General features: G+C 39.2%; 1 protein-coding gene across 3 annotated transcripts in view; it reads left to right on the forward strand.

Annotated features, from left to right (window-relative positions):
* epha3 (eph receptor A3) overlaps positions 1 to 21,435 on the forward strand; it is a 133,251-nt gene that overhangs the window by 103,377 nt on the left and 8,439 nt on the right. For all 3 annotated transcript variants that reach the window (XR_014207397.1, XM_082175293.1, XM_082175292.1), the window contains exons 12-16: positions 86 to 147; positions 4,023 to 4,232; positions 9,416 to 9,565; positions 12,319 to 12,512; positions 17,908 to 18,063. Coding sequence is in view for 2 of the 3 variants with exons in the window: in XM_082175293.1 (XP_082031419.1) it covers positions 86 to 147; positions 4,023 to 4,232; positions 9,416 to 9,565; positions 12,319 to 12,512; positions 17,908 to 18,063 (772 nt within the window). In the remaining variant the exon portion in view is untranslated. The remainder of the gene's footprint in view (positions 1 to 85; positions 148 to 4,022; positions 4,233 to 9,415; positions 9,566 to 12,318; positions 12,513 to 17,907; positions 18,064 to 21,435) is intronic.

The raw sequence follows: 21,435 nt of genomic DNA on the forward strand, positions 1-21,435 counted from the left end.
ACAGCATTGCAGAAAAGCACAGCTCAATTTTGGCACATCTTTTCTCGATTAGACTAAGTCATGTCTGAATTCTCTCTCTCCTCAGGTAAACCCGTGATGATAGTGACCGAGTACATGGAGAACGGTTCCTTGGATGGCTTCCTGCGAGTGAGTGTGACACACTGAGCACATTTAATGAGACTCCATTATGTATGAACAGAAGAAAAGCACAGAGGGCTCATCCTAAAATCATTTAAAAACCCATCTGCGTCTTAGCCTCTCCTGCCTTCTCACAGTACCTGCTTATCACAGCATGCCTTCAATTCTCCCAAGCTCTCTCAACATTTTATTCTCATTTGTACAAATAGACACAAATTGCTCTCCACTGCCTCACCTATGTCTCTATTTGCTGCGGAAAGATTATGTTTTTTTTTTCGACGGTGCCTTTGTGTTCAACATCACCCAAATTCATCACATTGGTATTCGTAGCCTAGGCACAGGCCTCTTTAAATAGACACTGACACTACCTGTGTTTCAAGTGCTTTGTAGTGTCTGAATTTCACTTGAGCCTATGTGCACAATGGCCTCATTCTCTCACACGGAACAGACCAGGCTTGTGCTCAGAAGAAACGCTCATAGAGAACGTGGATTCGCTTGCGATCAGACTGAAACGGCACTGGGGAGACTGGCTCGCCGCCTGCCAATCCATCCGTGCCAGTTAAACAGACTGGGCATGCTCTGTCCTTCAGATGACTTCCTCTTAGCCCATCGCTCACACTGCGAAAATAAACAAGCAAACAACAGGCTGTAGGATGGCCCATCTGAAAAGTGCTGATAAATGCGCTAATGAGATCATTAAATGGGTCAGCTTAACCTTTGGCTGTGGCCATCCTGCCTTGGCTCTTATACACCTGACATATGAATTTATCAGCTTTGTGTAATTTTTCAACAGTTTACCACCAGCAGGGCATGCCAGACAATCTGCTATTTGTAGAACAAAATGAACACAGCAGAATTTGATGCATTGGATAGAGCTTGCCCTCATTAAAATAACTGAAAATTTTGTTTAATTTTTATCCAGGAGTGTAACCATTTATTTAGAGGTTCGATGCAGAGTTTCTAAATGTCCAGTGGTTTAGACGTGGGCACTACAATGAATAATACATATACAGTGTGATCGTGGAGTGAAACATTTGGGCTATGTAAGTAAAAATCCTAATAATTTTCTCCATTGAGAGATTTATTTCTATTTACCATGAGCTCCAGTGTGATATAGAAGCAAGTCGGTGTGTTTTAAACTTCATCTTTAAAAAAAAATGTGTTAAAAAGAGCCTAGTGGAGAACTACTGTGAGGAAATAACAGGAGGATGCAAGTAAAACTCAGTTTATTTAGATGTGGTCAGATGTAAAGACACAGGTCGGGGACAAACACTCTGGTGGCAAACGAAGCAGGGACGAGATGGCGATCCGGTGGTGGTGCGGTGGTCAGCGTGCTCGAGTGAAACCCAGGAACCGTGGAACATCCAGACGACACGAAGAAACTGACGAAATCCAGACGAAGAACTTTGCAGACGAGGCACGAGAACAGGACATCCACCGAGGAACCACCACAACGATCTGACAACATAAGAGGGAATTAACTGGGCATATAAAGGGAACTGGGATTGATGACTGCTGGTGACACTAATCAACACAACGAGTAACCACACCCACACAATTACACTCACGCAGACACGGCATGAGACAGCCGATTCATGAACCGTGACAACTACGCTACCCATAATCTTGAAGAGAGATCCACCAATCAGAGAAGTCTCAAAACTTATTTTTCTCTTATAAGTCTCTTATATGCTCACCAAGGCTGGATTTATTTGATCAAAAATATAGTAAAAACATTAATGTTGTGAAATATTATTAAAATTTTAAATAACTGTTTACTATTTGAATATATTTTCTAATGCAATTTATTTCTATGATGGCAAAGCTGTATTTTCAGCAGCCCTTACTCAGTTTTCACATGATCACAGAATGATTCACATGATCCTTCAGAAATAATTCTAATATGCTTCTTTTTTTTTTTTTTTGGCTTCTTTGATGAATAAAAAGTTCAAAAGAACAGAATTTGTTTGAAATAGAAATGTATTATAACATTATAAATTATTTTACTGTCAGTTGATTCATTTGGGGGGGTTGGGCAGGAGATGAACTAGCAAAAAACTTTCAGAAATCAAGAGCATCGAAAAAGTGGACACTAACTGATACACTCTACTGAAATGAGTATGCAAAGGCAGATTATTAAAACAACCTGAGCAAACAAGACATGGAATTAGCAGGACCTATATGAACTCGTTCCACGTGTGTCTGCACAGGATCCCACTCCTAGAAATGAGAGAAAAGTTGCAGTGTTCTGCAGCAATTTCCTGCGCACTGCAGCCTGGCCTGCACTCTATCAAAGAGATCTGTCATCCTCCCTCCAACACGCTTCCTCGCCACTGCTCGTCACTATTATTAGCAAGCCTTTGAACCTCTCTGAGCTCCTTTCTCTTCCAGGTGGTCCAGGATTTATTTTAATCCAAACTTAGTTTGTATGCAGTACATAAACACTCACACAGAAAGCAAATGAAAACAGAGTGGACAGAGACAAGGAATGAAAGGAAGAAAGAGCAAAACTCACAATGAGAAACAAGAGAAATAGATCAAACAATAATACAGGATTTGACATTGTTTACTCCTCATGTCGTTCCAGACCTGTATGATTTTCTTTGTTCTGTGGAACACAGAAGTGAAAACTGAATGGGGACTGGAGATTCAAAACTGACTGGAGCTTCAAAACTGACTCCAAATATATCATAAAAGTTGTTCATGTGACCCATGCAGGATAGTTCAAATCTTTTGAAATAAAAAGCTTTAGCTTTGTGTGAGAAGTATATATATATATATATATATATATATATATATATATATATATATATATATATATATATATATATATATGTATATATATATATATATATATATATATATATGTATATATGTATATATATATATATATATATATATATATATATATATATATATATATATATATATATATATAAACTAACATTAATATTAACTATACAGACAAATGTTTTAAATTTAAACAAACCAAAAAAAAAACTAATAAAAATGATAAAAACACAACAAAATGACTAAAACTTAAATTTTTATTAAAATACAAAAAAAATCTAATTCAAAATATTTACAAAAAATATAGCAGTATATATACAGTATACAGTATATAGACACTGATACTTGTCATGTTTGTCATATTACACATACTTGTCTATGTGATATTTTATTTTATATTTAAAATATCACTGATTCGTATTTATTACTAGGAAAATAATTGACGAGAACATTCTTTAAAATTTTGCCTTTTATGTCTTACGGAAGAAATAAAGTCATACCGGTTTGGACATTACATGTAGATGAGTGAAAACCTTTTTGGAACTATTCCTTTAAAACTGCAGTTTGCCTCTCTTTGGTATAGAAAGCCATTTCTCCAGAGCTCCCTGAAAAAACAATGCTATCTCACTCATCCGGCCAGTCTCTCCCTCTCCTACTGAAGCGCTTCCTCCCATGGTGTTTATCTCCAAGTCCTGAGCATATCATTCTTCGTATAAAAGGCCTATTCACACGCAGCAGTGTAAACACTGTGAGCCTGCCAGTGGGCTTCAGTTCAGATATGCAGTCAGCGATGTGTTCTTGTGTACATCCTATTTATATTCTTCAACAAGTTGCAGAACACTGTGGATAAAACCAGCAAAGACAGTCAAACGCTCATATTTATTAAGTCAAGGATCTGCTACTCTCAGCAAAACCATTTCATGAGTCGTGAGATGGAGTTAGCTCATGACATATGTCTTTGGAAAAGTCAGGCAGTGTTTTGAGATATGAGTCACCATGTTCCATTGTGTTTTATAACCCATAGCATGACTTCTGTTTATACAGTAGATATAAAACACCTTATTTGACTTTTCCCTTCTTCCCGTCTCTGTCAGAAACACGACGCCCAGTTCACAGTGATTCAGCTGGTGGGCATGCTACGTGGCATCGCATCTGGTATGAAGTATCTGTCGGATATGGGTTATGTGCACAGAGACTTGGCCGCTCGCAACATCCTGGTCAACAGCAACCTAGTGTGTAAAGTGTCAGACTTCGGCTTGTCCAGAGTTCTGGAGGACGACCCAGAAGCTGCCTACACTACAAGAGTAAGTCACACTCACTTTTGTTGTCAGTTCAGCAGTCAAATCAATAAGCTTAAACAATAAGCAATAACAAATGAGATGGATTTACATGTTTTATCTATTTAGATACCATATGTCCCATAATATTTCAACTTGACAGTTTTTGGAAGTTGAAATATACTCCAGTTGCCTTTTTGATTACGTTCAAACGATATGTCAATATGAACTTATTTTCACCTTATACTACAGAGTTGTTGAATGCATGAATCTGGTTGGTTGTCGGACATTCTAATATATGCTATTATTTTCTTGGAAACGCACAGCTAAAGTAGTTACAGGCAGGTCTTGACCGCATTACACGTCCATATTACTTCGCCAAATGATTTTAGTTATTTCAAAGTTCCTTACAGCCTACAACAGCAAAAACTAAAACCGATAATGACACTGACCAATCAAATAACTATAGTAAACAATAGAATAAAAACGACAACTTATTTCCATGTTTAATTTTTTTTGCCACAAAATTACGTTTAATGTACATACACATCCGTGGTGCACGGATTGCCTCGAAGGACCTTCACCCGTTCTGCGTGGTCTGCTTGGGCCTCAAGCATGCGGAAGAGGGTTTGGAGAACCCGGAGAACTGCAGACGCTGCCTTAAAGTTGCCGTGACCCAGTGTGTCCAGCTCGGCTTTTCTGACTCGGATGGGGGACATGGTGACAATGACACGCTACCGGGGGCCTCCTAGGGCGCGACATCTCTCATCTAGGGTGACCAGCCTAATCCTGCGTTCCCCGAAGAGGACATCTTCGCGGGCAACCTCCCACTCGTCGACAAACCGGCCGGTTCTGGTGATGACGACGACGCGGACCTTCTCGGGGTCCTAGAGGACAAGGAGGCTATCCTGCCCTCTCGCGTTCCCCAGGCCAACGCCCCCACGGCCTTGCCTCAGTCCATCCTCCTGGAAGTGTATGAGTGAGCGGCCGCTCACCTCAACATTGAGTGGCCAGCTCCACAGAGTGCCACCGACCAGGGAAGGGACATTTATGACGGGAAAGTGCTGGGACCCCCTCCCGGTCCGAGGAAACAGCTCTTCCCCGTCCTCCCAGCGTGCGCGAAGCACATGAGGCACAACTGGATCGACCCGCTCGATCTCAAACACGGTCTTGTGAGTCTAGAGGTGAAGGATATGGCGGCTCTTGGCATGGGTGATCCCCCGCTATCGAGCCATCGATCGCCAAGCACCTCAACCCAGTCCAGGGTGGGCTGCTCACTCCCCCGAAGCCAGTCTTGCCTAACAAGACGGACTCTTTTTCTGCCTCTGTGCACCAGGCCGCTTCTTGATCCTTGGCCTTGGCTGTCAGGGCCCTGAATATCTCCTCCCTCCCATTTTGGACGACTTAGGCCAACAGCTGGACAAGGGATCCCCCTCACCCGCGCTCTGGAAGGAGATCATTACTGTTAATGGCCTCGTCCTCCCTAACACTTGTCAGGCCGTCCAAACCTGCGGGCGCTCCATGGCGCTTTCTGTGGTGGGAGAGCGCGCGCTCTGGCTGAACCTGTCGGGTCTCCCTGACAGTGAGAAGAGGCGCATCGCGGTCTCCCCGGTAGAGCCCGGCCGGGGCTCTCTTTGGCCCCGTCGTCGCATTGATGCAGCAACGATGTGACGACAACTACCGTCGTCAACTACTGACTGCTTTACTACCGGCTGGATGTCACCAGAACCTCGGTAGCACATTCGGTTTTGGGGGTGGGGTCGTTTTAACCCTTCCTTCTCTTGTGTGTGCCACACACGTTTCATGTCCTGCCAGTTCACAGCAGTTATGTGTGTGAGTCAGTATGGTGGGTTCATGATTATGGGACGTGTCAGGCACCGCCCCTTTGGGTGACCGTCTTTCTCCGGCTTACAGAACCTTACTGTGAGTGTATTGGGCAATCGGGGAGCTGTCCATGTCTCTCCCATAGGTGGATCTCGAACACAAGATGATGAAAGAGAACAATAGGTTACTGTCATAACCCGGTGTGGCGAGCACGACGAGGTCGAGGGCCGTGGGAGGACGGCGCACCGGTCTCGCATCTCTCACGGAGGAGCGGAAGCATAAAGGAGGAGCGACGACAGTGAAGAGCGAGAGAGGACAGGCCTGATTTTATGTTGTGTTTTGTTTCTGTTTTGTGTGGCCAGCAGTCGTCCGTGAGGGGCTGCTGGCTTTTACTTTCATTTTGTATTTGGTTTATTTTTGTCATTAAAATATATTGAATGTTCGCCGGTTCCCGCCTCCTTCTTCCCATAACTATTGAACCCCGTTACACCCGGGTTCTCTGAAACAAATGTCTTGAAATAAAACATCTGAACATAATTTCATTTTGTGTTGTGGCCGCACTACCATCTCGGGTGTGCATTATTTTCAAATAGGCTAATTCAATAGCCCTTCATCAATTATTATCTGTTTAACATTGTGTGTGTGTGTGTGTGTGTGTGTGTGTGTGTGTGTGTGTGTGTGTGTGTGTGTGTGTGTGTGTGTGTGTGTGTGTGTGTGTGTGTGTGTGTGTATGTATGTATGTATGTATGTTAGTATGTTAGAATGTTAGAATGTTAGATTTGGGAAAGGAGTGTGTTTTAGTGCTTTATTAGCAAGCCTTAACCGAATGTTCTCTCAGCCGGTTTTACACCCATACAGAATCTGCACTCAATCTGTGGAAGGGTTTTAAATAAGGTAAAATGTGTTAAACAGAGTTGAAAGAAATTCACTCTTTTTGTAGCTGAAAGCATTACCAAGGCATGTGTAGAACTTTGTGAATGATGGGCTTCCCAATTCTCTAGAAATCTGCAGAGCACATTCTGTGCGGGCCAGGCCATGGTTGACGTAGCTCACTGTCTCCTCTCAGCCAGCATGTCTGAACGTTATTCCCTGGGATTAATAACCATATTTGTCAGTCTCATCCTTAAGAGCAGCATTCATTATCAGAAGAGATAACTAATGCATAAATACACTTAGAGTCGGGCATAAATCTACAGCATGTGAGGCTTGAAGAGATATTGCTGCTTAAATTACCAATACAAGTGTCACCTAAGATAAGTGTTACACTGATATATAGCATATGCTGGGGAGGGGAAGCCCAACATGTTATTAGTTAGATAAACCCAAATTGCTTGGGTTGTACTTGTGTTAGTCAGACAGCCAATGTAAATGTATGTTTTCACCGTTACAACTAGACCCCCCACTGCATCATTGTGCGGCTATGAGAACCTCAAACCCACAAGAATGCTGGCAACTTTCACTTTCTACTTCTATTAAACCAAAAGGATACATTGTGTCACATTTTACATTCATTAGCAGTGATCTTGCAGGGACTGTTTGTACGCACTCAATGGGGAGGCCTGTGCACAAGTGAGTTTATTTTTTAAAGGACTTGTGTTTGGAGAATGTGGGTAGGAATTGTGTGACTTGGCCAGGTTGCGTGGTTGGCTTTGGCTCTACCCTGTTCTCTCTCAGTCTACCTCCTTCATGAAGGTTGAGTGTAGAGTTACCCCAGCAGCCGAGCTGGATAAATACAAAGCAGGTCCTCAGAGAAAGTGGACCTGAGCACATGAAACAAGCCCAGCCAGCTTTCAGAGCTGAGGACAGGATCGATGAAGGTGTTGGTCTACCACAAACCATGAGCAAAGATAGAACAGTTCACTGAAAAAAAGGTGTAGAAACAATTTTCACAATCACAAAGAGACAGCAAGTAACTGTCGGACATGGGTTATGTGCACAGAGATGTCGGATGATCTTGTTGAGATCTCTTCTGAAACTTTAAAGGAAACAAATGTGAGCGATCCAGTGTCTCTAGCTAAGGAGAAAAATATGAGCACAGTGTGTGATGTTGTTGAGATCTTTCCGGATATGATGTTTTATTAATAAAGTTCGGAAGGAGCACGTTCAGATAAGTAACCTAATTATCATGGGAGGAGCTGATCCAGTCAACTCAATTAACATCAGGAGATATATATACAGCAGTTTTTACCGCTGTTATATGACAGTTTTCCAGCATCCCTCCACCACCCCATCTCCTCACTTAGTACTCCTATCCCAAACCTGGGATGGGGGAGAACTCTAGGTTCGGGCCAAATTCCGAGCTCGCAGCCCTCCCCTCGGACAGCACGCCAAATACGCATATCCTTTACTCTATTTAATTATATGTAAGTGTGCAGACCAATGTGAGCGATCCAGAGTCTCCAGCTAAGGAGAAAAATCTGAGCACAATGTGTGATGATGATGATGAGATCTCTTCCAAAACTTAGGAGACCATTGTGAGAGAGTTAGAATTATCTGCCTCAAGAAAAAAAGTGTGAGAAGCAGGAGACTTAAGCAAAGGCCTCATCTTGATGTTAATGTAACCTCATTTATGTCTAGCAGAAACATTGAAGATGTGAAAGAGATCACTTTTTTTTTCTTCACTCTGGTTAGCTTCAATTTCATTCATCCACACCATTGCAGTCAAACACAATACATGCATTGTCACATGTGAAGTCGTTTAGAGTAGACAGTGTTTTGTTGCACAGTGATTTAATAGAGAGAATCATGACCTATATTTACATTCATACAAAAATTTAGCCACCAGAATAGTAAGCGTGTTGCCCATTTTTTTTTACCTTGTGTACTTTGCACATGCGCATTGAATTTGTTTTGCTCTAATCAGTTGGTGGCAACTGGTCCGGGCCTTGTTTCACAGTAGAAAAACGAAACTAAAGAGACGGAACAACAACAAAATACCAGAGACCACAACAACAACAACTGATGCCTGCATTGACAAGTGCTTTTGTGAGGGGGTTATGAGAATACAAAGCTATTTTTATCGGCCATAACTTCTGGAGAAAAATAGCGCAGACACTAGACAAAGATGAAACTTTCTAGAGCACATGTGTCAACCTCCTGCTTTCGCGTGTTGTATAGTCAATCCCATTTCAAACACGATCAAATCTTAATAGTACCTCAGAGCTTATTTCAAATGTTCATTAATTAGATGCATGGAACTCTCAAAAATCCCTTTTCTACAAGCTCTGACACTTTACATATGGGCTGTTTTAAACACATATGCATACAGATTACATGATTTGGCATATGAAAGTTAGAGTGCATGCTTGATATTCCAAAATACGTGTTTGGATATTGTCACAGATGGCAATATGTTTCCTTGACAGATGGATTTTGTCTGTTTATAGGGTGGCAAGATTCCAATCCGATGGACCGCACCAGAGGCCATCGCCTATCGTAAGTTTACCTCGGCCAGTGACGTATGGAGCTATGGGATTGTCCTATGGGAGGTCATGTCTTACGGAGAAAGACCTTACTGGGAGATGTCCAATCAGGACGTGAGTAGAGCAGCTGTCAGCAAAGCAATCCGATGTCTTCCATGCCAAAGTAGATCAGTGTGGCATATGTTCAATGTTTGATTTGATTTAAAGAGTCTTACAAAAATTTGCATTTTGTGTTCCACTGAAAATACAGGTACAACGGGGCAAAAGGCATACCCTAAGAAACATTTGCTTTTCACTACTCCCATAGTGTATGATTGAAGAAAGAATTTATGTTTTTATTTAACATTAAAATGGAGTAACAGATTTTGTGTGGAAATAAATCATGAAAGTGGTTTGTTTGTTTAAAAATCTTATAAATGTATGAGGTGGCAAAGTGGGCCTTTTCAGGTAAACCCCGGCTTTGTTCATGACCACTTCTCAAGCCCCAGTTGGCCCGCTTTGGACCAAGGTATTCGGTGTGCCAAAAAACCCTGGCCATTGGCCCCGATGATTTTACATGTAAGAAGTGCAGCGGACAAAAAAATAAAAATAAAATTGGGAACCCCTGATCTAGGGAATGTTTACAGAAAAACAGTGAAGTGCTCTGTGTGAACAGCCACTAAGAGTTTGAAATGACTGAGTTGGGGGTGAGTAAATAATGACAGAATTTTCCTTACTGGGTGATCAATATAATTAAACCAGCAAGATTGTTCTTGATCAACCAGCAACCAAGCTACTTTTGCTGTTGAACAGCATGGCTAGACCATTCATGCTGTTCTAAACTGCTCTTATTAAGTAAAGAAAAAACAAAAAAGGAAAACTCAGCTTCACAAGAACATAAAACCAAACACACATTAAAGGAGACATATCATGCTTTTAAGTCGTTCCTTTTTACATATAAATCATACATTTGTGGTCTATATAAAGCGGAACTGCAATGCTTGGATCTGAATTCCTCATTATTATAGCTCCACAGGCCCCTTTTCGACCCCTTTTCTGATGTGCGTCTGAGAGCAACTCGTTTTGGTGCGGTCTCTTTAAATGCAATTGAGACACTTCATACCCCGCCCCCTCTCCAGGTTGCAGAGGCGACACTCGGTTCAACTCCACCCCGTTCGGCCATTTTTGTAGTTTGATAGCAGAGATACGATTATCTAGCGGCACAGAAACTTTTATTCACACGTTATTAACAAAATGTCAACAACGGAAGACTTGTCATGTTCGAGTCGGAGCCGGAGCGAGATGAAAATTAAGACGACGAACCTGTAGAACAACGTCTTCATATGGATGTATGTATCTTAATTGTGTGTTACTGTATTTACACATGAAACTTTGGTCTTCCGACCTTTTACCACCGTGTCGATTTATTTTGATTAATATGTGCGAGGGAGAGAGAGCAAGACAGCGCCTAGTTTGGAGACGGTGAAGTCTTGTTTACACTTTCGCCTGGTTCCGAAGAGAGAGAGTGCGCGCGCGCGCGCGACCGTGTCTCTCTCTCTGCTCGTTCTTTCAGTTAAACATGCGCCCTGTCACAAGCGCGGCAGTTCATCTACATTAGACTGTGTAATGAAGCGTGTGGGTTACTACATCCAACAACCGAACATTTTAACTTACCCTCTCGCAACTTCTGCATCCTTGAGCTTAGACTACAAAATTGCAGCGAGAAATAAAAATGGCGGATTGCTGGAAGTGGTGGGCCGGAAGTCGATGTCCTTATTTGGCAGTTCCGCTGCAAATACTGTGACGTAATAGTTGAAAAACGTCATAGATGACAGAAAAATCTGAACCGGTTGAAAAATATGACCAAAACAGAATATAAAGATATCAACGAAGCACCTGAAGAGAATCATTTAAACTTTTCTGTACTTCTAAACACTCCAAATATACAACAAAATGCATTTAAGGGCTAAAAAAGTGGATTTAGCATGATATGTCCCCTTTAAGCAGCCAATGGGGAAAATGTTCTTTTCGATTCACAGGCAGAGAGAAATGCTATAGGTTTTACAGAGAGTTAAGAACAAGAGCCATGTGTGGAATTGTGGTTAATGTGTAGTGGTTTGTTATGAAATCTTGTTGTGTTGATAATGTTATTAGTTCTTTAGCACTGACCCTGCGCAGTGGCCTAATTGCTGCAGTTCAGTAACTTCACCCTGAGCAAATAAGCCCCTGAGAGTTTATTTGAACTGGATTGTGGCAGTTCCGATGATCAAGTGATGAAAAGCAAAAGGGAGTCACAGTTCTGAGGCAGCTGATTTTGTGTTGTTGCATGGACGGATATGCTTTGTTTTTGTTTTATCGTACTGGATGGTGACAGTTGGGGAAGAGGAAGAAATATGTCCTGACTTAGGCACTCAAAATACAGGAAATTAAAGAAAATAGTTCAGCAAATTACAGTACCTCATCTTTTGAAGGAAATAGTTCACCCAAAAATTGAAATTTTTACATAATTTGCTCACCCACTGTATGTGTTTTTCCAATCTTGTGATAGGAGAGGAGTGATGTTAAGGTACGGTCACATTTACCAATGTACGGCAAATTTTCATGGGTGAAATCCAGTCATTTTTAATGGGAATTCATGAAAACAGGAATTTCGCATGAGGGCAAAAGATTTTGCAGTTGGGTAAGATGAGTTTGCCGCTTTGACCAACAGAAAGCTGCTTGTTTTGAAAGTGACTTCTGTGTGAGCAACATTGATATACTATTGATAATAGACAAATCTGAAGGAATCTCAACGTTGACAAAATTTCACCAACGTTTTGCTAATGTGACCACACCTTTAGACAGAATGACAGAACTTCAGCTTGACGATATTTTCGTATGTTCCTCAGGTGATAAAAGCGGTGGATGAGGGCTATCGTCTTCCCCCGCCCATGGAATGCCCTGCTACCCTTTACCAGCTGATGCTGGACTGCTGGCAGAAGGACCGAAACAACCGGCCCAAATTTGAGCAGATCGTCAGCATCCTGGATAAGCTCATCCGCAACCCCAGCAGTCTTAAAATCACGGCCAGCACTGCGTCCAGGTACGTCGCTGTTCTCGTACCCAGGAGGACTGCCTTTTGACCGAGTTTTAGATGCTTGTTCTGATCCCAAATTGCCTTTCGCTCTTTCTTTTGCTTAGTGTCACACTCAGATCAACTTTCTCATGATCCCTAATGAGAGGAAATGTTTCTCTCTTCCTCCTGAACTCTAATTCGTGTCTTCCCCCCAGGTCTAGAATAATCACACACTCCTACAGCTGGTCACTTACAGTTATGATTAAGATGTACATAAGACCTCAAAATTCTCTACAGATTATTTTTCTAGACAAAATCAGTTTATTTATGGAGCCAGTTTGCAGAAACAGTCGTCAGACAGGCAGTGTTTGTGATAAACATTTGCTGACATCCTGTTTCTCCAGTATCCAGAATGCAGTACTAATGTTATTTAAAGTATTATACACAACATGGCCAAAAGTATATACAGTAGACTTCTGGGTAACGGGTTTGTCAAGAGCCCCTGATTTGTCTTTGTGATAATAGTTTGGGAAAGATAATCTTTCTCTTCCAGCATGACAATACCCCTGGTGAGGTCTATTTTGTAATGGTTTGACACTTTCTGGTGTGGAAGAACTTTCCTTATCCTTCACAAAGTCCAGAATTGAAATTAAAATATTGCACTGATATTTAAATTCTTATTGATCGTAATAAGCTGTTAATTTATTTTCATGTTTCATGGCCTGTAACTGTTTTAAAAGTCTATGCTACTTTGTATAAACAAATGTAAAATAAAATAATAAAAGCTAACACTAATAGTTTTAAAAAGCTAGGCATCACAACATTATAATGTATAGTTTGTTAAATTCAAATATTTAGAGATTTGCTAAAGATTACTTTGAACAGTGTTATCAAATTATTAGTTTTTAAATCAAAATGTAAAAAATTATAATCTAAAAATACACACACACACACACACACACACACACACACACACACACACAAATATATATTACAAGTCATTCTTGTTTTAGATTTTTATTTTTATTTTATTTTATTTTTAATAAAAAGTAATAGTATATAATATTATACTATATTAAATCTGTGTATTTATAGGCCAAACTTCAAGTTTTATATATCCATTTTATTTATCCATTTTACCTTTTTAAATATCTATTCACTAAAGAGTATTTGGCCTAAAAAAGGTCGAAGACTCTTGTTTTCCTCTCTTTTCCTCTCTTTATTGCAATAAGACTCAATTGACCAGAGGGTTCGTCCGGCACGAGTGTGGACGTAAGTGCTATAACCAGGAGCTTTATTATTATGAAGTATGTAACAGTGACTAATGGTTTCTTAAGAAAGTGAAAATGGGTCCCAGGGAGTTTGCATGTAATTTTCCTGATTGGCTTTTAACATGGCCGTATGGGGGATCAGCATTGGGCCAAGGTGATTTATGGCTCTCTGAGCGAGACACACTCTGAGGTTCCTCTGCCGCCGGTCTGAAGCCACAGCTGCGTCCAAGCCCTTGCACCTCATTTATCTACATGCCCTGCATGCTAATGGGGCGGCACTCCTGCTATTCTCATGGAAGGACCTTAGACATTAAGGCCAGACCACTTTAAGCTGGAAAGATGGTGTGCAGATGCTCGGAAGTAAAATGTTGGCACTCTTAGGACAAGAGTAGGTGCACAATCTCAGAGCCTCCTCACAGCAAGAGATGCATTTTTGTCCGTGACGAAGCTACCCAGATGTTTCTCTGTGAGGAACATCCTCCCCCCTTTCCTATCCCCAGAGAACTTTAAAAACATGATACTAAGCATCCTCGGTTATTTAGAGGTCACTACACCAGAGGGGAGAGAGGAAAGCAAAAGAAAAGAGAGCCTGAGTGTTTACCTCTCTTCTTCCTCACCCTCTGGCCTGTTGTGCTCCTGTCGAGTGACGCTCAGATCTCTGACGCCAGCAGCTGATGCGGTCAAATGCAGTGTGTTTATGCCAGAGTTTAAGCTATCACTTCTGTACCCAAAAACAAAGATTTTTCTCCTCGTCAGCTGCTTGTTTCTTTTTAACCTTGTGAGTTTTAGTGAGAATGTAGCTACACATCACAAACAAACAACATACAACAGAGAACTGGACATCTCTTGGTTATCAGTATGGTGCTTCAGAGATTAAAAAAAAAAAAAATTCTCTAGATCATATTGTCAAATCTTTACTTTCTTCCACCATGTTGGCCATTATGATTAAGATGTACAAATTATTTATCATACTAAAGGATTAGCTCACTTCAGAATTACAATTTCATGATAATTTACTCATCCCCACGTCATCCAAGATAATCATGTCTTTCTTTCTTCAGTCGAAAAGAAATTACGTTTTTTGAGGAAAACATTCCAGGATTTTTCTCCATATAGTGGACTTCAATGGGAACCAACGGGTTGATGGTCCAAATTGCATTTTCAGTGCAGCTTCAAAGGCTCTACACGATCCCAGCCTGAGGAATAAGTGTCTTATCTAGCCAAACGATCTGTCAAAAAAACCAAAACATTTATATACTTTTTAACTACAAATGCTCGTCTTGCACTAGCTCTATGATGCTCCATGCATTACGTAATCACATTGAAAGGTCACGCGTGACGTAGGCGGAAGTACAGACCTAGTATTTACAAAGTGAACGTGCAAAGACTAAGTCAAACACTTAGGAGTTTTTCGCCCTACCCTACATTTTCCACCTCAACCGGTTACCACCTGACCTTTCCATCGTGATTACGTAATGCGTGAAATCATGGACATGCAAGACGAGCATAATGCGTGGCACATCGCAGAGCTAGTGCAAGACAAGCATTTGTGGTTAAAAAGTATGTACATTACATTTTTTTGTAGGAAATTACTGATTGTTTGGCTAGATAAGACCCTTATTCCTCAGATGGGATCATGTAGGGCCCTATGAAGCTGCACTGAAACTGCAATTTGAACCTTCAAACCATTGGCCCCCATTGAAGTCCACTATATGGAGAAAAATCCTGGAATGTTTTCCTCAAAAACCTTAATTTCTTTTCGACTGAAGAAAGAAAAACAATAGTATTCCCACTGGTACAGTAAATATTAGGTTCTGCAATTTGTATGGGTGACACCACCCAAGCACAAATTTATTCTAAAAATGTGAAACACAATCGCAGATTGTGTTATATTATCTGCAGTATTTCAATAATAAAACATCTTTTCCCACACATTATGTACATAATTGGCTTTAATAATTTCTAGTCAGCTCTGAGGGTTCTGATATATTAGAAATTAGATATCATATATTTGTTAGCAATGAGATAGAACCATTTTTAATTAAGGGGAGTATGCAATACTTTTTTATTTACTTTTTTATGTTATTATTAAGACTTGTGCCATAATCTAGATCATAATTTAGTTTTCTCTGACCCTTAGTTTTAAACTGATATGGGTTTGTTTTTTTAGGTTTTTTTTGTCCTAGACATTATACTAACTATAAGTAACTGTGCTTCTACCAATCAACTAGCAGGCATTAGAGTATTAGTAGACTGTCTGCATAAATTAATATCTGATAACACTTTTATTTTTATGCTCCCCAACAGACATTCAACTGACTATAAGTAACATTGCAAGTACATGTCAACTTATTCTACTAACCGTAACCCTAACCTAACCAACCTAACTAATACTCCAATGAGAGTTAGTTGACATGTAGTTGCAAAGTTACTTATAGTTAGTAGAATATCTAAAGTGGACTTTTTTTTTTGCCGGCTGCTGTACCTTAGAGGCTGCATTTACATTACATGGTGTAAGTGAACAAATTCAGATTTTTTTTCCCTCCCATGTGGCACAGATCAGATATGACCCATGAATGTGTAAACAGAAAAAAACATATTGATTACGATATTCTCAGATTCTCTATTCTCTTTCCTGACATCAGGAAATGCTTTCTGAAGCTCCTGTGCACATCAGTGCAGTCTTGCAGACAGCTCTATTCAATGAGCTGTGTCAGCACTTACTGATCCCCTTTGCCAAGTTACTTGGATCCATTCAGCATTCTTTTCCAGTCAACTCAGCGTACATTATTCTTTTATTTTCATCACACAGTAATGAACACTGGGAACATGTGGATCTGAGTGGACTTCCTGGTATTCTAATTTGTTTATTTACGTGAATATAAACTGCAGTTCCCACAGGGATTGTGGTCTCCTTTCTGTCTGTTCCCCTGGTTCTGATCAGGTGCTCTTGGCCCTGAATTGTGGATTTCAGATGATTTGACATCAGATACATTTTGATAGTTTCACCTGAATTAACAAAGACAAAAGCATTTTTTTATTCAATTCAATTCAGTTATTTTTTCAATTAACATATGTTATTTGATTTATTTAAATATTTTTCTTTACTTTCACAATGTGATCTGGAATTTTTTTCATAATGTTGTATGGTTACATTATAAAATGTCCACACAGTATTTGTCCATCAAAGGATTACATATATATATAAAAAAAAAATGCAAACAGTATATGCTAATAACACCTAAAAGTATTGTGTTTGTTTGAGAAGCTAATTATACTGCAATAATACATATTTTCGTGTAGGTTTATAAAGGTTTTGGTTTATGAGTTGGCCTTTTACCCAATAAACAATTGAAACAAGCTTTGGTATGTGAACAATGGGAAGTCATCAGAGACAGAGATGTCTGTGTATTCGAATAAACATTCCTAAATGTATTGGTTTCTTCCTGGGGAATGCTTGCCATAACACAGATGGAGAGAATCAGTCCCACTTCTCTGCAGGTATTTCCTTATGGAGACCTTGAAGGCAAAGCTTGCATATCAGATTTGAAGGCCTTTGTGTTTACCCTCTGCTTGCACTTTTATAAGCTTGTTTTCTCCATAAATGACATTTGTCAAACGTGATGGGAATTGCAGACGCCACAACTTCAGTGTTGTATTATTTCCTGAGTCAGCAAGTTAGAGGAACAGTCATGGGCTGTGTTCAAATAAAAAGTTGTTGTGCATCAGCTCTGCAAATGAATGTTACTTGCGCTTCATAAGGGTGAAGTTTGTCATTTATTTGGGCTGCACAGCCAAATACTTTCCAGTATCATTTATTGATGCCACTGGTGCAGAAATTACATAATTAAGGCCGAAATCCGCGTTGGATTGTTATGTCTCATGTTATGTCACTCACGCTTGCACACTGCCTCCGAAACTTTCGTGCGTCATAAAAAAATTCGGATCAGGTTCTATTTTCTGCGTTTTTCGCATCCATAGCAAGCAAACACCAAGCAAAATTTGAATGGTGTTTTGAAAATTCAGAGCCACCGAATCACGATTACGAAAAAATGCATACGAAAATTTCGGACTCAGTGTGCAAGGACCTTTAATCTTAAATATTCACTATACAACTAACGGTACTTCCTCTGTTTTTCATCTCTTCCCAGACCGGTAAATCTGCTTCTGGACAGGACCAGCACTGACATCACTTCCTTTCACACGATGGGTGATTGGCTGGAGAGTGCAAGGACGTTGCCCTGTAAAGATGCGTTCACTGGTGTCAGCTACAGCTCCTGTGATACACTGGCCAAAACCTCAGCAGAGTAAGAGCCTTTCAGGTTTTTGTATTATAAAACTAAAATCTGCGCTGTCAGTCAAAAGTTTGGACTGATTAAGATTTTTGAAAGAAGTCTGAAGCCAGCTCACTAAGGCTGCATTTATTTGATTGTAAATAAAGTAAAAACAGTAATATTGTGAAATATTATTACCATTTAAAACAACTGCTTTTACATATAAAATATAATTGTGATGGCAAAGCTCCAGTCTTCAGTGTTACATGATCCTTCAGACCTCATTCTAATATGCTTATTTGGTGCTAAATTATTGGTACTCAATTATTAATAGTTCTTATTATTATCAATGTTGAAACTTACCCCAAACTTTTGAATGGTAGTCTATCAAGGTTTCCACAAAAATATTAAATGGACAAAACATTTCAACATTGACTTTGACAATAATAAGAAATGTTTCTTGTACACTAAATCAGAATATTAGAATATTGTAAATGATCATGTGACACTGGAGGAATGGCAGTTAAAAATTCAGCTTTTCCATCACTGGAATAGATTACATTTTAAAATATATTTAAATTGAACATTTTTTAATTGTAATAACATTTCACAATATTACTGCTTTTACCTGAGCATAAGAGACTAAAACATTAAAAATCTTACCAATCAGAAACTTTTTACTGATAGTGATCTGTATTTGCATAAAGAATCATAACAAGCATACAAACATTTTGTATATATTGTGTATATCACCAGTTTTGAAGGAACAGTGCACTCAAAAATAAAAATGATGTCATTTGCTAATTTTCTTGTTGTTCCAACTCATATGATTCTCTGTGAAACACAAAAAGAGAAGGTTTTTTGTTGTTGTTGTTGTTGTTGACAATTTTGATGGGTCTAAAAGCAGTTTGGTTTGAGAGGCTAAATGTAATGGCTGGCCTTTTATAGTCATTCTCCTATTACTGAAGAGTTTGTATGATACATTCTGTATTTTTGAGTCCAAGGCAACAGACAAGAGATATCATTTAAGATTATTAGTGTAAAATAGCCTAAAACCGTTGTTGAAGATGATGCCAAATTTATTTACAGATCAGTTTCCAGTAAATGAAGCCCAGCTTTAATCTTTTAATGGTGGCCATAACATTTGTTATTAATCTCCAATGACAGTGCTTTTGTAATGTTTTTTTTTCTCTTGTATTCAAATAAATGCTACAAAAAAAGAAAAGTAAAACACCTTTTGCCAGAAATAAAAGTGCTATCCTCCCATAATCCCCAGCATTGGACAATCTCAGCTGAGTCAAAACTAAGTTCTAATAATAAAGCCCCTATTGTGCTCCACGATGTGGATCTGCGTTTATGGGAAATGCTTTGTAGATGTTGAATAGGAACCTTGCCTGGCCTGGTTAGCATCTCCTGAGACCAGATTTCAATTCAAATGACGAGGCATTTGACAATGTAAATAATTTGACATTCATAACTTCAAAATGATCAAAGACCCGGTCTCGGAACAGTGGCAGTGCTGTGCTGCACGGTGTACCCTCAGGACCAAACATCTAAACACTGAGCAGTCTGTAATTGTTTGCTTGTCTTTATATTTTGTTCAAATGTCAGTATAAATAATCACATGCAAATAGCGGCCCTCATCCATGACCCAGATTGGGTTATTTAACATGCAGTTTGTTTGGCCTTCTGTAGTGAGTGAACAACACCACTCTTTGGTCTGACCACAGAATCGTGCGTGTTTATAATTTTTGTGAATTTTAAAGTAAAATATGTTAATTTATATGTCTGAACTGCTGAAAAGACCAGGATCACCATTATGTGTTTTTGATTCTGTTTAACCACAGTCAACTGCACTAACCTTCACCAAATCAGCTTCATCCGTGAGAGCGTGGAAGATCAATCAGCTTCACTAAATTTTGCTAATAAAAAGCAACCATCACTAACCAGCCCAAACCAGTACAATTGCTAAAACTACACCATAATAAACCACTGCTAATCAGGCTAGAAGCTGCACCAAATTAGATAACTCTTTTTAGTAGACTGTCTGATTAATATCTGCTAACACTTTATTTCCCTGGTCATTCAAAGTCATCCACTGACATTCTACTGACTATAAGTAACTTTGCAAACATATATGTCAACTTATTCTACAAACCCTAACCCTAATTTAACAGTTAATTACTCTAATGAGAGTTTGTTGACATATAGTTTCAAATTAATGTGAGTTAGTTTATATAGTTGCAAAATTACTTATAGCTAGTAAAATGTCTAAAGTGGACTATCATAATAAAGTGTAATTAGTGTTAGACCGCATGAACCATCCAGCATCAAATCTGCATTCAACAACATAATCCAGAAACAAATTAAAATCACACCAGCATTTACCACCCATCAGTACTAACCAGTTACAAGTCAACACTAACAAGTACAAAAAATTTCAACATAGACCAACTCTACACCGCCAATTAGATTTATATTAGTCTTTTCAGCAAAATGAATAAGGAGTGCACCAATTTGAGAGTTTTAGGCGAAACTGTGGTCATAAAGATCAACGTTTTCGTCCCCAAACAAAATGCTTCAAAATTGTTTCAAACTTAAATAAGCCCTAAAAACATTGCAGTGTAAAGGGTCTATCAGGGACACGAAGAATCACAAGAGAGACATCATTATTGATGATTTATTCACTTATCATGTTACCTTGGTTGTGTGCCTCTGGTTTTTGTTGTTGATGAGGCCATAGTTAGTTTACCAGATGTTTTGCCTCTTATTGTAATTTTATGCTAAATTGAACAGAACGTTATGCTTTTTTAATCTGTCATTGAAAGTTTTACCTTATTTAGCTCAAGTCACATTAGACTAGACAAATATGAATTTATATGGCAGGCAGCATTCAATGGTTATACCTTCTTGTGTTTTTGTTTTTAAAAATGGTAGTTAATGGTAACAATTTTTTCATACTGTATAGTAAATACATTGTAAATTGACATTTAAAACAAAGTTATTCTGAAGGACAAGTGTGCTATTAGTATTTTATATATTAGTAAATTGAGTATACTTTCTGCTTTTTATGTACTTGTAAGTATATTTTATCTTTTTTTTTTTTTTAAGTAGGCTTCATCTCTCTTATAAGTACACAAAAACGTTTGGCCTATACTTGTATTTGGTCTATACTTGTACTTAATCTTTTGATCGAGAAATACTTAAGAGAAGTATAATTTAGTATTCTAAATATGCTTTGCTTGTAGTTCCTTGAGTGGTCTATAAGATACTTTTTCCACACAGATTGGCTTCTTTTAGGTAGCACTCCACCATATTTTACATACAGTACTATCTAATATTCTTACATGATCAAGTTTATAGTTACATATCAGCTTTGAGTGGTTAGAGTAAATAGTAAAGGGG

This window comes from Leuciscus leuciscus (assembly GCF_965113295.1).
Source record: "Leuciscus leuciscus genome assembly, chromosome: 7".
Lineage (NCBI taxonomy): Eukaryota > Metazoa > Chordata > Actinopteri > Cypriniformes > Leuciscidae > Leuciscus > Leuciscus leuciscus.